The sequence below is a fragment of the Cinclus cinclus genome, chromosome 5, assembly GCF_963662255.1.
Source record: "Cinclus cinclus chromosome 5, bCinCin1.1, whole genome shotgun sequence".
In the NCBI taxonomy this organism is placed as follows: domain Eukaryota; kingdom Metazoa; phylum Chordata; class Aves; order Passeriformes; family Cinclidae; genus Cinclus; species Cinclus cinclus.
In genome coordinates this window covers 51,745,063-51,762,598 of record NC_085050.1, presented here as the reverse complement: position 1 = coordinate 51,762,598, position 17,536 = coordinate 51,745,063, and the positions used below count along the sequence as shown (strand labels likewise).

Below are 17,536 nucleotides of genomic sequence, written 5' to 3'. Positions count from 1 at the left end.
CCAAATGCAACTGCAGTTAGTTGTTTTGGTAACCCAATAAAGCATGTATAATAAACTCTCATTTATTATTCCCCTTTCATCTCTAAGTTCTTCCTCTTGTTCAGGAGTATGTCAGTTTTGGTTAACACCAAAGTATCAGTCAACATGCTCATCTCTCTACCCATTAAAACTGCAGTCACAACTGAAATCCACTCCCAGTCTGAGCTCTCCAATGGAAGACACAGCTGCTCCCCCCACACATGCTCCAAACCCCCCACACCACCAGCAGGTATCACCCACGTGCAGATTTTACAGATTTTACAGATGGACATCAGCAGCAGAGCTCGCTCAAACCCCACTCTACTGTGGAGCTGATTCTGCTTTGCAAGAAAATGATTATTTGCTTGGGGGGACAGAATATCCTTGTGGAACCCCAGCAAGATCCCAGCTACATTTCAAACCATGTCTGACAGACAAGCCAAATGTTTAGTGACCTGCCCATGGAGGTAGTCCCAGCTTCACTCCCTGTCCTTCACCCTTGGTATGCCCCCAGCATGCCTTGCTGTTATCCTAAAATGAATTTCCACTTATAGCATAGTGAAACTAGAAAAAAAAATATGGATGTGCTTTCAATACACCACATATATTATATGCAAGCTTTGCTGTTGGTATCTTTACATTGAACCAGCAGTTAAAATTCACATGGCAGGAACAGACAGTATGTTCTTTAGCCAGCTCAAAGCGTAGGTCACTTCAACTTCAGTCAAATTCTTCTAATTTTTTTTCTCCTCCTGTTTCACTCTTTATCTAGAAGGAAATGAAGTATTCTCAGACAACATCCAGCAGAGAGGTCACGATTAGTGAACTTTCTAGTTCTTCAACACTGGTAGGTTCCCAAGGATAAAACACAACCACTTTCTTCTTTTCAGTCATGAGGAAACCATTATCACTAAATCTGCCTTTTATACTCCCTACATCCAGAGTAACAAAAGGCGCAATTGCAGTGGTCTGAAGAACAAAAATATAAGTATCATCTTGTTGGGATACCGAGGCCTGAAAAAGAAATAAAAAAACTCTTATTAAAAAAAAAAAAACAAAACGTGTTAAGGAAGACCCCAAGCACCCAAACTGGGAAAGACCTGCATGTCAGCAAAACAGGCTAAGCAACTACATTTGATCAAAATTAGTATTCTTCATATGTAAGAATCATGCAAAAATTGCAAATGTTGCTAGAGCTTTCCTACAGAATACTACAGATTGTGAAAAAAAATGCCAATTAGTGTTATCACTTTGCTGTTTTCTTATGAGAATAACTGAACAAATGAATAATACATAGTCTAGCTGGCTTCTGTATAGTACTGGTATCCCATACTTACTGCAGTGAAAGAGATTTGTCCTTTCACCAACACTTCACTCAACTTACCAATTCACATCTACTAAAAGAGCTTGCATTTCAATTACATACATAATAGAAATACACAACAGCAAAAGATGGTAAAAATCCCAGTAAGACAGAAAATCATCTCATCTTAATGCACCATAGCAGGGAAGACCTTATAGTAAAATATTTTAAAAATCATTATAAAATATCAGGTCAAGGTATAATGCTTTATATTACATTCCATCAGTACTTAAATCTCAGACAGACTTAAAATCCCAACCAAGATGCATTTTCATGCAGCACTCTCCATACACCAAAATGAAAGATAAAGCTACATAACTTTCAAATACCAATTAATCATCTATAAAAAGAGGAAAAATTAGTCGGTGCAGACATTGCGCTCCCGCTACAAGAAAAGCAACACTGTTCATTTTTGAGAAAAAGCACACATCCTCTACACATTTTTTTTCCTGAAGAAATACTTATTCTTTTGATGCTTTTTAATAGCAATGTTACAAACAGTAACTCTTGGATTAGCAATGTATCTGAAAGTCTAGTTAGTTTATTAGTAACTAAGTATAAACCTACCAGCCTCTTGCTAAACAGTCATTTTATTAATCACAGCTGCATTTCTTAAAATGACCACTTTTCATTTATCCTTGCCAGCTATCCTTATTAGTTAGTATTGCAAAGACAACACAGTTACAAGATAAAGGAATGAAATTTTCCAAAAATGCTCCAGTTGTAGAGCTTTTCTTATTGATGATATCATCCCTAAACCAAAACAAACAAAAAAGCACCTCACAGCATGACTCAGACTCCAGATTGTACCACCAGATGAAAAAAAATTTCAGACAGGCTGATTTCTTTTCTCTGTATATTCCAGAGGCAGGCTATGCTGTGGTGACAGAGATAAGAAAGGAAAACCTGGCCCATTTTCTTTTTCTAAAGTAATTATGCTGGTCCAGATTCAAAGAGATTAGACCTCTATTCCCCCCCCTTGTTTAGTTTAGCACTAAAGAGCAAAGCTGCAGTTTGAAAGCCAAATGTGAGAACACAAAGGTCCCCATCCTGCCCATCTGATGATTAAGAATTTTCCAATAAGATGTATATGCTAAGAAGTGAGGCTTAACAAAACGTGTGTGTACACACACAGGGCATGCATACTCTCTATATATACAGCAAGCTTGCTAGGAGCAGAAGAAATCTAGGAAAAAGCAGCAAATCGACTAAATAACAGTGTTATATAACACTGATGCTTTTTGTGTCTGTTTAGGAGACTGACACACTTGCCAGTTATTAAGAAATCATCATTGTTCTGCAAATCAGAACCCTTACTAGAGGGCAGGGATTTGAAGGAGGAGGAAAGGAATATGCAATACTGTATGTTAGCAATGTTACACTGATCTGAGAACACGAGCACTTCCAGAGGAAATACAGCTGACAATAATGCACTCCACACTCAACTGAAGTAGGATCACCTAATCCTGATACATAATTCTGTCTGCAAGTCAGAACACTTGTCGTGATGCTATTTGTAGTCTAGGGACAAAGAGAAAGAAAGGAGCAATGTTGCAAGGTGGAAAACAATCTAAACAAATGAATGGGAGACTTTGTTAATTTAAACAAAACAAGGCCCTGACAAAAAACTACAAGCAAACAAACCTCACCAGTCCAATTTGGATACACATACAGTGACACCAGAAAAAAAAAAAAAATCTGATTTTGAACTCAACCTGGAAGCCAGAATAGCAACAACTAAGGAGTAAGAACATTCAGTGGAATCAGACACTGCACGGCCGGCAAACAAAACAGTAAGATTAGCAAAACCAAATACAGTAATTTAGCATGACTGAAGCTTACACTAAGCTGGGTCTTTTCTAATCCCACAGCATCCTTGAGTGATGAAAGGAAGTAGTGGTTTGTAGGACTCCGGAGCCCATCTTCTCCCATGAGACAGAAAGTAATAATACAGCTTTTTCTGGTACAATTTCTGCATCTTTCCAGAAGGCTGCTGATGGGCTCCTTGTAGATGGGGACAGCACTCTGGGCTTTGACAGTCACACCTTCTTTGGCAAGGGTGCATACAGGCTCCAAAGAGCTCCAGGCATGCACGACAACCTATTAAACACATTGAGAGAGCACAAAGCTTAGAAGACAGGCTATATTTGTGAAAACAATGCAGCATCCTAGATTTCAGATTGCTCATTACGGTAGATGTTTTTCTGACAGCACCATCTGATTTCCACCTAGCAGGAAACCACACAATAGATATAGCATAAAAATTAGATCATTCTAAAAACCTAGCAAGAGGTTTGTTTCAAACAGTCCAGAGCTGCTCTTGATCTGCAAGACTTTTTTTGCTTTCTCCAGACTTCTTGAGAGGAGGAGATTGCCAATTCCTGCCAAGGGAGAGCTGGAAAATGGCATTATTGAGTGACTAATCTGTTGATTCTTTTTCCTCCCTTCCTGGATTAAAAAAAAAAAACCTCAAACAAAGGATTTTCTTGAGATTGCTCAGCGTTATCTGATGTAACCCAGCTGGGTATGCCAGAGCTTCTGCATAATCACTCTTAAACAGAAGCAAGCTCCATCATTTTAAAAGGGATTATGAAGGTCATATTAACACAGCAAAATACATTCACAGACATCAACCATGCATTATGAATAGACCCTTTTAAAAAGGGCGTAATTTGGAAATTAAGCACTTAATGAGAATTACAACATTCTATTTCATAAGTTTCAGTTATGTTTTGCTTTAACAGGAGTGTGCAGTCAGGAACAGATCTTAACTTCTTTCAAGATTTAAGTTCCAAATCTTCTTGAAGTGCAATATATAGTATTCATCAGAACTATCCTACTGCCAGCACTTCTCTGATGGTATCAGAAAAATCTGAATTTAAGTCTGTTAGAGTAACTCAGACCTGAAATGAAAAAATTCATTAAGTGCAGTCCTACTCCAAGAACTGACTATCCAGAAATTGCAACCGTTTTCTGTACCATGTATTATTCCATATAAGCAACCTTACAAGTCTGAAAATTCATGGAAGCCCATCAGACAGAGCAATGATCTAGGAGCTGACATACTCATACTACTAGTTCCAAAATGACTATTTTGGAACTAGTAGTGACTTGTAAGTTATTCCAGGTCTCTAGGTCTGTTTTTCTATCCTTCACACTGTTTTCACATGGGACACACTTCATGTCAGGAGTTGTATCTCATAGTGGAGAATAGTCCCTAAATTCATCTGGGATCCAGCTGTCATATGATTAACAGCAACAAAATGTAACAAGCGGAAAAGGAAGATTGTTGTCTACAAGAAAACACAGCAGTCCAAATATCAGACTGGATATCAAAAATCCTATTGCTTTCTACAGCATTATCAGAAAACAGTTAATTGCAAAATGGTGACATGCACGGGTGACCTTCCAATTAAAGATGTGCTGTCCATATTTCAGAAAATAATCCAGTCCTTTTTCCCAAAGCCTATAGTTCGAGTACTGGTAAGCAATGGTACAATCCCTTTTTTCACCCCCCTATTTAATCAGGTTACCTAGTTCTAACACCAAGGGAACAGTTTTGTTAAGTAGTGAGGTACATTTTTCATGCTTTGTTCTATTTAATCACCAACCCTTTAAGATTTCAACAGAATAGTTCATTTCAGCCTTATACCTACAGGCAAAAAGCAAAGCAATTCCTTCTTCTATGAAGCACTATACACTAATAAAGAGTAGTGTTACCCCCAAGATTAGACACTAGAGTTGCATCTCATGGTGTTTGAGCATGGCCTGTACAAAGATGTGTTCATTTCAGCTTCTCCCATTTTTGCAGGAGGCACGTAAGAGTGGTGAGGTAGGTATCACTTACCCTCAATGTCAGCTTGTGGTCCTCATGAAGATCTGAGACACCATAAATGTGCAACATTCCTTTGTCTTCATAGGCCACAGGCAGCAGTGGTGCAAAGAAGTTCTGGGCAAAATAATGGAGCAGTTTCCACTTACCACCATACTCTAAAAATGGTTAAAAAGAAGGATTGAAACTGAATCCAAGACTGCCTTGTCACACATTCCCTCCATGTGCTTTTTGGTCCTGCTATCAGCAGTGCAATATCCCCCTCTACCCTTTTTCACCTCTATCAAGTGTAAAGAATGACTGAAGGTACTCTTGCTTCCCTACAAGCAAGGCTCTGCCCTGGAAAAGATCTGACGTTCTGTCAAGCTTTGAGCTTTCCTGAAAGCTTACATTTTTCTATGTCTCTATCCTATCACTGCTACACTGCCATTCAGTTAAAGGAAGCCTTAAACACAAGTGACAAGGCTGACACAGCATACCACACATAAACAAAGCAGCTGGAGCCATCTGTGCTGTTGAGAATCCAGACAAACACACTGGCATTGCCACAAACTACACTTCTATAAAAAAAGACTAGGTACTTATACAAAGTGCTCTCTTCCCCTTTTTCAGTCCTCCTTTCAGTTCTTCCTCAGAGGACACCAATAGCAATAAAGACAAAAATAAGTTCCCAAACCAAAGACAACTCTGAGCTTGGCAAAACAAATTTGCCAACATCTAGAGACAATACCTCCTCCATGGGAGTTAGTATTCACGATAGACACGTGACAAACAGTTCACACTGCTTCTTTAATGGAAAGCTGTACCTCATTATTTTAATACTTTGAAAGTCAGCCATTAAACTGGAAAAACCATCAAACTCTACATCCTCTCCAATAAAAGCAATTTTGCTTTTTTGCTTTGCAACACTGCCATGTAATCATTTTGAAAGAGAAGCTGCATCCACTGTCTGCATTTTAAGTTTGTCTTTGCTCAACGAATATCCAGTCATTGAAATGGCACTAAAATGAAGTAACAAGTCAACTGCACCATCTCACAAGGAAAGTTAGATACTGGTTTCATTCTTGTTTCCGGCTCTTTATTATATGCAACTTTAAAGCTGATGTAGGCTTTATGACATATAAAAATATTTTCAGTGAGATGTCTTTCTTGTAATGCTCTTAGTAATTACTGTCTTAGTTTCTACAAAGCTCTTAGCATTTTCAAACATCTCATAATTAAAGACTTATCCAGAGTAATTTTTAAAGGGTTGTTGTGGCTTTCCCAGGGGGACGTAAACATGCTTTGTCTGCACTCCACATAGACATGAATGAACTTTGTGAAGAATAAGTGCATTAGATCCAGCTTAGCACCTTACACATCACCTTGTTCTCAGCAAGTTCACAACCAGCTAGCTTGGAGAACAAGACAAGCTCCTATCAGCCTGGAAAACCCACACAAGATTGAACTGTGCTATGAGATGAGTCTGTTGCCAGCAAAAACACCACCGGCATTCAAATCAATTGCACTGAAGCAAACCAAAGGGATAAGACTGGAGGAAAACCTCAGGAGAGGCAGGTGCATTTCTTCAAAACAGTCAGTAAACTGATGAACATGCTCAGTATACTGGTGCTTCTCAGTATAGAACTGTAGAGCCATTTATGGATTATTTATGAATTTGAACTCAAGGATTGAGTTCAGCTGTTCACCTGGCAAGTGCACCATTAAACTATGTCCCTAAGTTCCCATGCCACACGTGTAGATCTTGTAAATACCTCTAGGGATGGTGATTCCACCACTTCCCTGGGCAGCCCACTCCAACACTTGACAACATCTTTGGTGAAAATTTTTTTTCCTAAGATCCAATTTAAACTTCCACTGGCCCAAGCACAACTTGATGCCATTTTTTCTTGTCCTGTAACCTGTTAATGGAGAAAAGGGGCTGACCCCCACCTTGCTATGACGTCCATTCAGGTAGTTGAAGAGATCGATAAGGAATGTGTGGGTGTGTGTGTTTGTGTGCTCCTGCCTTTTTTTCTCCAGGCTAAACACTCCCAGCTCCCTCAGCCACTTCTCACAGGACTTGTGCTCCAGATCCTTCCCCTGCTCCATTGCCCTTCTCTGGACAAGCTCCAGCACCTCAACGTCCTTCTTGTAGTGAGGGGCCCACAGCTGAACACAGAATTTGAGGTGCAGCCTCAGAAGTGCTGAGTACAGGGGGACAAATCCCTTCTCTACTCCTTCTGGCCACAGACACAAGCCAGGATGCCATTGGCTTTCCTGGCCACCTGGGCACAGCTGGCTCATGTTCAGCCACTGTTGACCAGAATCTCTAGGTCCTTTTCCAATGGGCAGCTTTCCAGCCACTCTGCCCCAGCCCATAGCACTGCCTGGGGCTGCTGTGCAGCAAGTGCAGGACTCAGCACTTGGCCTCGTTGAACCTCACAAAACTGATGGCCTCAGCCCATCAATCCAGCCTGCCCAGATCTTTCTGCAGAGCCTTAGTGCCACTCCCACCCAACCTTATTTTGACTGCAAACTGGCTGAGGGTGCACTTGAACCCCTTGTTCAGATCTTTGCTAAAGACATTAAGCAGGGTTGGCCCCAGTACTGAGCCTTGGGAAAACCCAGCAGTGACCCACTGTCAGCTGGATGTGAATCCGTTTACCACCACACTCGGCCTGGCCCTCCAGCCAATTTGTTTTCATGGTGAACAGTGCACCCATCCATATCATGAGCACTCAGTTTCTCCAGGAGAATGTTGTGGGGAAATGGCGTTAAGGCTTTGCTAGAGTCCAGGCAGACAACAACCACAGCCTTTCTTCATCCACCAACTGCATCACCTTGTCACAGAAGGAGATCAGGTTGGTCAAGCAGGATCTGCCTTCCATAAAACTGTGCTGGCTGGGTCTGATCCCCTGGTGATAGGAACAAAGGCATGTTCTGGCATTCCAAAGACACTTCCTGACAGAAAACATTGGTGGTTTAAAGAACATATCTACCAAAACCAGGGGGTGCTAACAAATTACTCTTGAGTCATTAAACTTGAGAAGACTGGAGATTTGGACTGGGGATGGATTATCTGAAAGAGAGTGAACTGGGGGGGGCAGTAGTTGATCCAACAAGCAAAAGCTACGGGCCTTGTATGAGAAATGGGCAGGGAGAGTTTGGGAGGGGTTGAAATTTCTAAAGCCCTCAGGACTGCTACAGGACTTCCTGGAATTTCAATTGCCAATTAATAAAGTTGCCAGTGCAATAGATGTTGCTCACTGCAGAATCCAGGCAGGGTCCACCACAAGCTCAGATAAGGTACTCAGCCTGATCTCAGGTTCCAGTGCCTGTTGACTTGCAATTTTTTTCCTGAGCTTAATTCACATGATGAAAATCTAGGCTTCAACTGTCTTATACATGGAAATAAATAATGCAATTGATGTAGAGCAGTTTCTGCTACTTAGTGTAATATAAAATCCTGTTTCTTTTTGAATAAGTCCTTCTCTCAATCTGTGCTGTGCCTTGATTTCCAACGGGATTATACAGCCATACTGCAGAGGGAAAGGGAGGAGGTTTGCTACCTAGGTAGCAGAGAGCCTCAAAAAACCTTTACAGCAGAGGACACACTCAGACTGAACATGGCATTAAATTCCACAGGGAAACCCAAGCAAACAAAACCTTCAGCCAACAAACAAAATCAAAAAAACCACACACTTACAAGTTTGTACCATTTCAAAACCCACTTTACTACTTTGACACCCATTGTTTTGTAATGTTTGAAACATCATTAGTCCACTTAACTCAGATCAGCTTTTAAGACTGGCATTTCCCCTCCCAAAAAATCTAGAGCCATTTTAAAGAATCAAAACTCAACTGCATTAGCAGTTTCACACAGGAGGTGTTTTCCAAAGACAGCTTTTCCAGCAACCGGATCTTGATAATACATTTGTCAAAGTTAACTTCAGACAGCAAGGAAAACTGAAACTAATTAAAAAGCTTGTATTTTGCAGTTCTTCTGTCATCTTGATTTCCACAGGACCAGAGCTACATTCCTTTATTTAAAAATAGGCAACTTGCATATCAAATGCACCATGCACACACACCCAAAAATGGATGTAAAAAATCTGGAGGTCAGGAAGTTACCATGAGAAATCTCTGGGTTTAAACTTCTGTGCTACAGACATGCATGCCCAAAGGCAACAGTCAAAAGTTATCTGAAATAGCCCTGGGGTGGTTTTCTCCTCCTCCCACCACATTTAAACGAATTCTTACAGAAATACAAGTTCCTCAATTTTTCCTGACAATAACAAGGGGTTTGCACCCTCTGTGGCATTAAACTTCAGAACAGGAAACTAAAATTAGGTTTGTAATGAGATCCCAGTACCCTTTTTTCTGACTCTTCCCTAAAGCCTTCTAAACTGATAGTGGGAATGCAGATAAACAGATCTCCCTGAAATGATTTTAAATTAATCCCTTCACACCATCAAATGCAACCTGAGAAACATGCTGCTAGCTCTTTCCTCACCTCAGCCTCATGAATTCAGACCAATTATTCCTCATAACAGCCTGTACTCACCAGGCTCACCAGGGGCTCTAAATATTGAACCTGCAATAAAAGCCAGTTATCTGTTCAGGGGAATCTCATGACAACTGAGTTGGGTACCTCAAGGTGACATTTGTCTGGGAGTGACACAGCACTCCACCAAAACTTACTGCAGAGATGCTAAAAGCATGCAATATTGGCACAGCCAGCTTCACACCTAGGTGCTAACAGTCAGAAGCTAGTTGTGATAAAAGCTGTTTACTTCTGAGCTGAAGGCAGAAGTACTATGAGCAAGTGCTGTGCTGTGCTTTCATTCAACCCAATCTTAAAGGTAAAAGTTAAAAGGAGAGACATTTGTTATCTTCTTCCCTCCCCACCACGTGGAAACATTTCTGTTTTGTACCGGAAATTATTTAAAACTCCTCCATGACTTTCTGCAAAGTAAAAGATTTAAATAAAAGCACTCATTGGTGATACTATTGTGCCATCTAAGAAGATGCAGAAACTTGTTTTTGAAGTGCAAATAAAACTAATTTCTCAGAAGTTTCGCATAATTTCAGCCATTAGCATTTCAAAATCCCTCTACCACACTGCCTAATTAAATGAATATTAAACCTTTCCTCATCTCACTGAGGGAATACAACAAAACAAAGGGACAGCTGTATCTCTGCTGAGCTGCTTTCTTCTAAACCAACTTCAACAACATATGAATAATTCAAGAACTTGATAAATATTCTACAGTGATGTCATCTCTGTACTCAAAAAGGCATTTATGGTCTCCATGACCATTACATCTATCAATACACCCTTTGTCTTTACAAAGGGACACTTTTCCAAGCATCTTTTTCTCTTGAGGCACTTAAAGCCTAAGAGCATCACTCATTGCTAGAATAATAAGAATGAACATTGTGATATTCCGTTTCCTAATACAAGTCTAGAAAGTTGAGAAAGAAGAGCATCATAGCTGGACCACTGCCTTAACATTTAAATAAATTAGCCTCTTCTACTGGTTTTTCCTTTGTTGTTGCAGTTATTTTGCTTGGATTAACTAAAAAAAAAAAAAAAAAAAACCAAAAAAACAAACGGGGAGGATGGAGGATGGTGTGGGCTAATTTTTTCTCAAACCCAGGCCAAATGGCATTTTGTTCCAAGGACACATCAAGACTGTCCACAGACAGTCTTGCTTTTTCTAGTTTGCTCATATTTTTTCACATGTGAAATGCTTAAATAAAGATTTTTAAAACCAAAATATGTAAGAAATAACTAAAGATAATCTTTATCTATACAACTGCCATAGCACAGCTTCTCCATTTCAAAATGACTTCTAGACAAAAATGTTTGGAACATGAAACACAGCCACTTCCCTCATGCCACACATTCCTCATTCCTCCTCTACTACTTACTGCCTAAGTGACTTATCTCTTTATATGTCTGGTTATTTTTGTGTTCTAAGATTATTAGCAGAATAATTTAGTCACAAGGAGTGATTCACCTCATCTGACACCAAATTAGACATCATCTCAGCCAGTCATCTCCTTTAAAAAGCTTCTCATAAGCTACACTGGGTGAGGGATCTTAAGAAGTTCTATGAAAATCAAATTCCTCATGGAGAAGATAATTCACCCCAGTTCTGAGACAGCTAAGGACACAATGAATCACATTTGGAGATAACCATCTCTCTCCCAGCTGACAACAGAAGAAATCTAGATGCTCAATTTCTACATCATAAATCCTAACCTGGAAAGCATTCCTAAAGGAGGGACAGAATTCTATTCAAAGTTTGCAAAGCTACCGAAGAGACAGAGCAGAGTTATATTTCTTATTGATACTTCCAAGTGAGGAAAACACAACTGGTAGCAGGTGCTTCTTACCAGACAGTCATAAAACTTACCCAAGGAAGCCCACGAAGGAGCCTGCCAAATGTCATTGAGTTGCCAGTACAGAGCTCCCATTGTGTGTCCTTCTCCATTGATTATTTCACTTTGACTAAAACGATAGAATTCAGTTTCTGTCTTTATACACTGAGCCTGCATCACCTTGGTCAACAAAGAGATAAAAAAGTATTTTTGGAATACTGGATTTTACTTCTGTTCAAAACGTGTGAATATATTGATTCACAACACAGACTTCACAGCAACAGAACATAACTTTAAACTTGAGCCCTGAGGAGTATCCACCTGCAGTGCAGTGGATCTCTGCTGGAAGGAGATCTATTCCTATTAGCTCCCAACAGCTTTGCAAGCAGTACCCTTCAAGAATCTCATATAGGGCTACTTCCATTCAGTGAAGATGGTCTTTGAAAGGCAAATCAAAGACAAGGAAAATATAATGAAATCTAAAATAAGTTGTCAATTTTCCATTAATTTAAATAACCCCCTCCAGAGTTACAAAATTATGTTAAGCTGTATTACCTTCAGTATACATCACCTTGGTGTCTAAACCCCTACACTCTGAACTTAAACTCTCACTATACAGTCAAAACTGTGCATCACAAAAGCAACCTTTTTTCAGCTGCACTCACACTCCTTTTCTCCTTCTCCATGTCATCTAAAAACCAGTTTTCAGAATTTTTCATTGGCCAAGTTCTCAAAGGATACTAAACAGACTGCTATGCTCTTCACACAGTTTAATACTAGGCTGAGGAAATATAAAGAAATTCTTAAAATAAAGTTAAAAGCCTTTAGGACAGCCCAAAAGGTAAAGATAATACTTCTAGTTAACCACTAAAGCAAGTTTACTTTCTTTATCCTTTTTGCTATCCTTATTTTGGTATTAAATTGTTTAACCTGTTAATACAGCCTTGACAGACTTAGCCTTACAGAAACTCTCACAGCTTTTTTGAGTCAGGACCTCATGGTGCAAGCTTTATCCCTGGTTTCAATTTCACAGCATCATCTATCCTTGTTCTCTTGTCAAAGAGTGCCAAAAATTCTCATGCTATTTTGTTTTTATATAAAACTTGCTGACAGCAGCTCTCAAACATTAGAAACTTTGTGAGTGTGCAGTTATTTCCATCAAGAGAGTTTCTGAAATTCTTGAAATACAAAAATTAACATCACTTTCAAATTGCCTAGTAGCATTAGAAAGTTACTTAGCATCTTTTAAAAGTTTCACAGAAATCACAAAGAAAGCAGCAACCATGATGTAGAACTACTATGAATGAAGAGCAAAATATATCCTTCTCATTTGAAAAAAACCCAAAATATACTCTCTAAAATATCAGTATTTTGAGTCCATAACAAAATAAAAACTGCACTAATCTAATTAATAGAGAATTACATTCTTTGGAAAAAATCTTGCTTCCAAAGCTCATGTGTTCCATGTGGCAAGAATCAAAGCAGTGAGCCTACAGGGGCCACATGAAGAGCAAAACATCCCCACCCTAGAACAGGGAGTAACATGCAGCACTGGAAATAATCTTGGATACCAAGGAAGCCCAGCACATCCCTGCATCTTCCCCCAGCTACATGAGCCCAGGTGGGGAGAAGTACCAAGGCAGCACATACTGACAGACAGTTTCTGAGTAATTCCTTGATTATTCCAGCCCTTCTATCATGAAAATTGAAGTCTCTTTAAAATAAAAGAGAAACAAGCTAGCTCCAAATTTAACTGGACTCTCCAGTTCCTCAGTATGGAATCTTTTTGTATGATAGAACACTCCCTAAGGGACCAGGTCCAGTTCTAACAGCAGACAGAATTTAATGGAACAAGTACTGACAGCTACTTCTATGGAAGATGTCACTGTTACCTGAGTGAGGTAAATCATGTCTTTGAACTTCTTTACAGGATCTGGGCTCTGGGGAAGCTTGAAATGACGCCCAATCTCTTGAAGCATCTGAATATTGCCACCTTCATGGTGTTGCCGATGGAGAGAAAAATTGCTTGTGTAGGACCAGTCCTCAGGGGAGGAAACCTTTTAAAAAACACAAATGTAATGAATAAAAAAGTAGAAAGTACATTTAATGACAGCCAAGATATTGAGGAAAGGATATATACTACAGCCTACTGACATCATTCAAAACCTTAAAACTGGAAGTATATTTCTATAGTGCCTCATGTAGTCATGCAAGGATTTGAATCGCTAACACCCTTTGCTTACACTCCTTGTACAAATAAATAAAAATACACATTGCTGTTGAACTCAGAAGAGCAACTTTTGGCTCAGTGGCATTTAACTTCTTTGTCCTAAGGTTTGGGATGGCCAAGGGACCTCAGAGTTTTGCTTGCATTCATAATAAATCAGAAACACCCTAGATTAATATGGAAGAATGTAATCTAGTCAAACACATTTAGGTATAAGTTATGTAAGTCAGCAGAGCTATAAATTCGAATAATATTTATATATATATTTTCAAAACCTCCCTCTCATAACAAATGATCATAAAACAGCTTTTTTCAACTAAAGACAACAACATAACTCATTACGTTATTATTGCCAAGTTTTCATTGTAATTGCTCTCTCTAAATAATCTTATTTAAATTTATTTTTAGGCTGGATTGAATAATTTTTATTGTTACTAATATAGATTAATCTTCTGACTATGCTTGAGATAATGTGCTTTGCCCAGCAAATTGAAAGGAACATTCTGAACTCCTTTTGGTTGCATGCACAGATACCAACATCTCTCCTGGCACAAATGGACAAACAGCATGGTATGTCTCTGCTCCACTTTGATAAATAACAGAACATATAATACCTAAATTTAATGGAGACAAAACCAAATCCTCTTACACGCAATACATTAAGAAACAAATTATTTAAATGAAAGAAATTTGTAAATACATAAAAATCCAAACATTTTAAAATCCTGCACAATTCAACTTTTCTCATGTTTCTTCTCTTTCTCAAATATACATCCATAGCCACCACAAAAGTAAACAGATGTTAGTCAATCATTACTGAGTTCTACATTAAATATAGTTACCACCAGAAATAACAGTTTCATAATAGTCTCTCATCCAAACCAGGTTCATCTTCCAACATTGAGGTAAGTATATTGAACACTGAGGAGGGAAACAGAAGGCTTCATCCCCTCCTTCCCCACCAGCACACACCTCTATCCCAACTTGTGCCATATCACACCTAACAACACATTACTACAGTTTGGATGCAGAAGTTTGCTAGGAAGAGACTCTTCGCCCTCACTAAATGAGAGCAAAGGGGACAGTAAGGTGTGGAAGACCAGCCTTACCTTTTCAATTGTACTGAAGGAAGGCCAGGATTGAAAGCCATACTCTGAAGCAAAACGAGTTTTAGGATACACTGTCCAGTTCCAGCAGTCACTGCTGTAGTCATAAAAGTGTGTGTCACCATAATGGGTGTCATAAGGATCCCGGGAGAGCCAGCCTTCTTTAACTGACTCCAAGCCATTGGTGGGACTGGATGTAACAAAAGGACGACTCTTATCTTCCTGGGATTTAAAACAAAAAACAAAAGTACAACCACCTTACAAAGCAATTGACTTTTATCATCTGAATACATAGGCCATTTTCTGAAAAGAGGCGTTTGGGGGCAGGGAGACCATGCTTTTTCCAAATTTCTGAGTGACTACCTAGCAAACATTCCCTTTTTATCTCCTAACATTCATCATCTTTACTTGCTTAATTAACTTCCTACTTATGTTCTTGGAGGACAGCTGGGCATTATTCTGCTTGCTCTGCTGTTCTGAGGGATTCTCTCCTCACATCAAGAGATTTTCTATCTTTATATGCCTCTAAATTCTTAATGAAGGCTATTTAAAGTGTGCCTTGAGAAATATATACTCAAGGAACATTAATATTTGAGTACTGGGACTTTATGGAAAATTATTATTTTTGCAGTGTTTTTGCAGGAACAAGGCCATGATTTTCTCCTTTCTTAATAAACAGTCACCTAAATTTAGTCCTAACAAATCCAAGGTGTTCTGCTTTTAATGCCTGCATGGTATCATTACAGGCTATTGTCATTTTAGCTGGCTCTGCATGCTAAGATAGATGAGACTACAAGAAGGGTAACAGTTCAAATTGTTCAGAGCTGCCTTTATTTATAGCCTCAGTAGAATACTGAGAATACTAAATCTTTTAACAGTTGCCTACAAAGTACTGAAGGAATCCTTTTGCAGGTACAATTCATGTAACACCCTACTTCTAGCAAGATAGAGTTAGCTACCAGCAACAAGTTACTGCAATTGGCTCGAACGCAGCAATGCACTCAGGCATGTACTTCATTTTAAGAAACAGTCCTGTTTCCCCATCTTCTTCTTTCTTTTTATCTTGATGTAATTAATAATTGACTGAAACAATTTACTACAGGAAATCCTGGATTCCCTGAAGTCTTTAGCTCAAAGTCTTTTCAAGCTACCCAGTCGAGTACTACTAGTAGTTACAGGTTTCCTCAGATAACTTGAGGTCCTGTGTAATACAAGCCATCTCCCTCCATGGCTCCTTTTTGCTCCTCAAAATAGTTATTCTATGGATTTAAAATATAAATAGGTCCGTCTTGGATGGCACTGCTGCACAAATATCAAGCCAGAACACCTCACTTTGCTGCACACACACTGGCCACCCAACTCATGTAGCTAATCACAAAAACACCACAGCATACCTTTACACAGAGCTCAGCACAGAAATCTGGAACCTCCTCTTCTAAGAGGAGAAATAAACTTACAAAACCTGTGCAAAATGGGTAGTTCCAAATCACACTAGGCTTCATGAAGGATTCCAGGTGTTTGTGGACTGCGTACCCACAGTCTCAATTTTATATCAAAATATTTTCCTTTGCCTTCACATACTGTAGAATACCAGTATTTTGTTTCCAAAATCAATACAATGACTACACAGCATGAGTTCAATCTTTAGCATCACTTTAGCTTTACCTGCTCAGAACCAAAAATATTCAGTCACATACTGAAGAAATAACACCCGTATAGATTTCTTCAATTGATATTAAAAGACCTGAGGATTGTTAAATTTTTTTCACACTATTCTTCAACAAAATCAGCATAAAGGAAAGCTGATCATCTAGATTAATTAATTAATGGGCAAGTTGATTTTTGTCCACTGGAAGTGAAAGCATTTGTGGACATACTAAAAGCAGGAAGGAAAAAAAGAAGCAAGATCTACTACACTTTCAGGTCTTACTTTACACATCACAAATGTTAAAGACAAGTAATTAATTTCTTTTTTTTTTTACTTTGAGACTAACTCTTGAGTTTAGAGAGTTGTTTAGAGGAGCTTGGAAAGGGCGATTTCTCAACGTGCTCTTTCTCATGTCTTAAAAGGATTAGAATCAAAAAAGGGAATCCCAACTTGCTCGAACATTAAACCTTTTGCCAAGCCATATCCTCCTACAGTTTCTTGAGATTACTTACACTAAGAACTATTTCACGTATGTTCTTCACATAAAGGGTCACGTAGTCCTTGATATAGATTCCTATGTCAGAATAAGGTATAGAGAACCAGTTGCTTGCAATTGCTGCTTCGTTTTCATTGTTACCACTCCACAGAATAATTGATGGATGAGATTTTAAACGTCGTACCTGAAAAAAAACCTTACAGTTTTGAAGTCAAACAAAATTACTTAATGATTTGTTGTTTATTTTAATCACAAGTCCACATGTATATTACATATGCTAAGACTACAATTCCCATTTTTTGCCACATGGTTCACTATTCCCATAGCTTGGTACCAGGCTCAAAGTTTTGTAATATACACTTTCAGAAGGGAAAACAATTAATGTGCTGACATACATCTGCCTTATGCATGTGTGTGCCATTCACCTCTACTCAGCCATGTGTGGAAGATAAATTCTGTGCAGTCTGCTTGACTGAC

The 17,536-nt window shown here is 39.0% G+C and overlaps 1 protein-coding gene across 6 annotated transcripts in view; it reads right to left on the bottom strand.

Annotated features, from left to right (window-relative positions):
- Nucleotides 1–603: 603 nt before the first annotated feature.
- Nucleotides 604–17,536, bottom strand: part of MANBA (mannosidase beta) — a 54,203-nt gene continuing 37,270 nt past the window's right edge. For all 6 annotated transcript variants that reach the window (XM_062492985.1, XM_062492988.1, XM_062492987.1 and 3 more), the window contains 7 exons: nt 17,076–17,243; nt 14,919–15,137; nt 13,475–13,639; nt 11,618–11,762; nt 5,229–5,371; nt 3,224–3,481; nt 604–1,032 (listed from right to left, as the gene is read on the bottom strand). In XM_062492985.1, the coding sequence (XP_062348969.1) occupies nt 808–1,032; nt 3,224–3,481; nt 5,229–5,371; nt 11,618–11,762; nt 13,475–13,639; nt 14,919–15,137; nt 17,076–17,243 (1,323 nt within the window). In that variant the 3' untranslated portion in view covers nt 604–807. The remainder of the gene's footprint in view (nt 1,033–3,223; nt 3,482–5,228; nt 5,372–11,617; nt 11,763–13,474; nt 13,640–14,918; nt 15,138–17,075; nt 17,244–17,536) is intronic.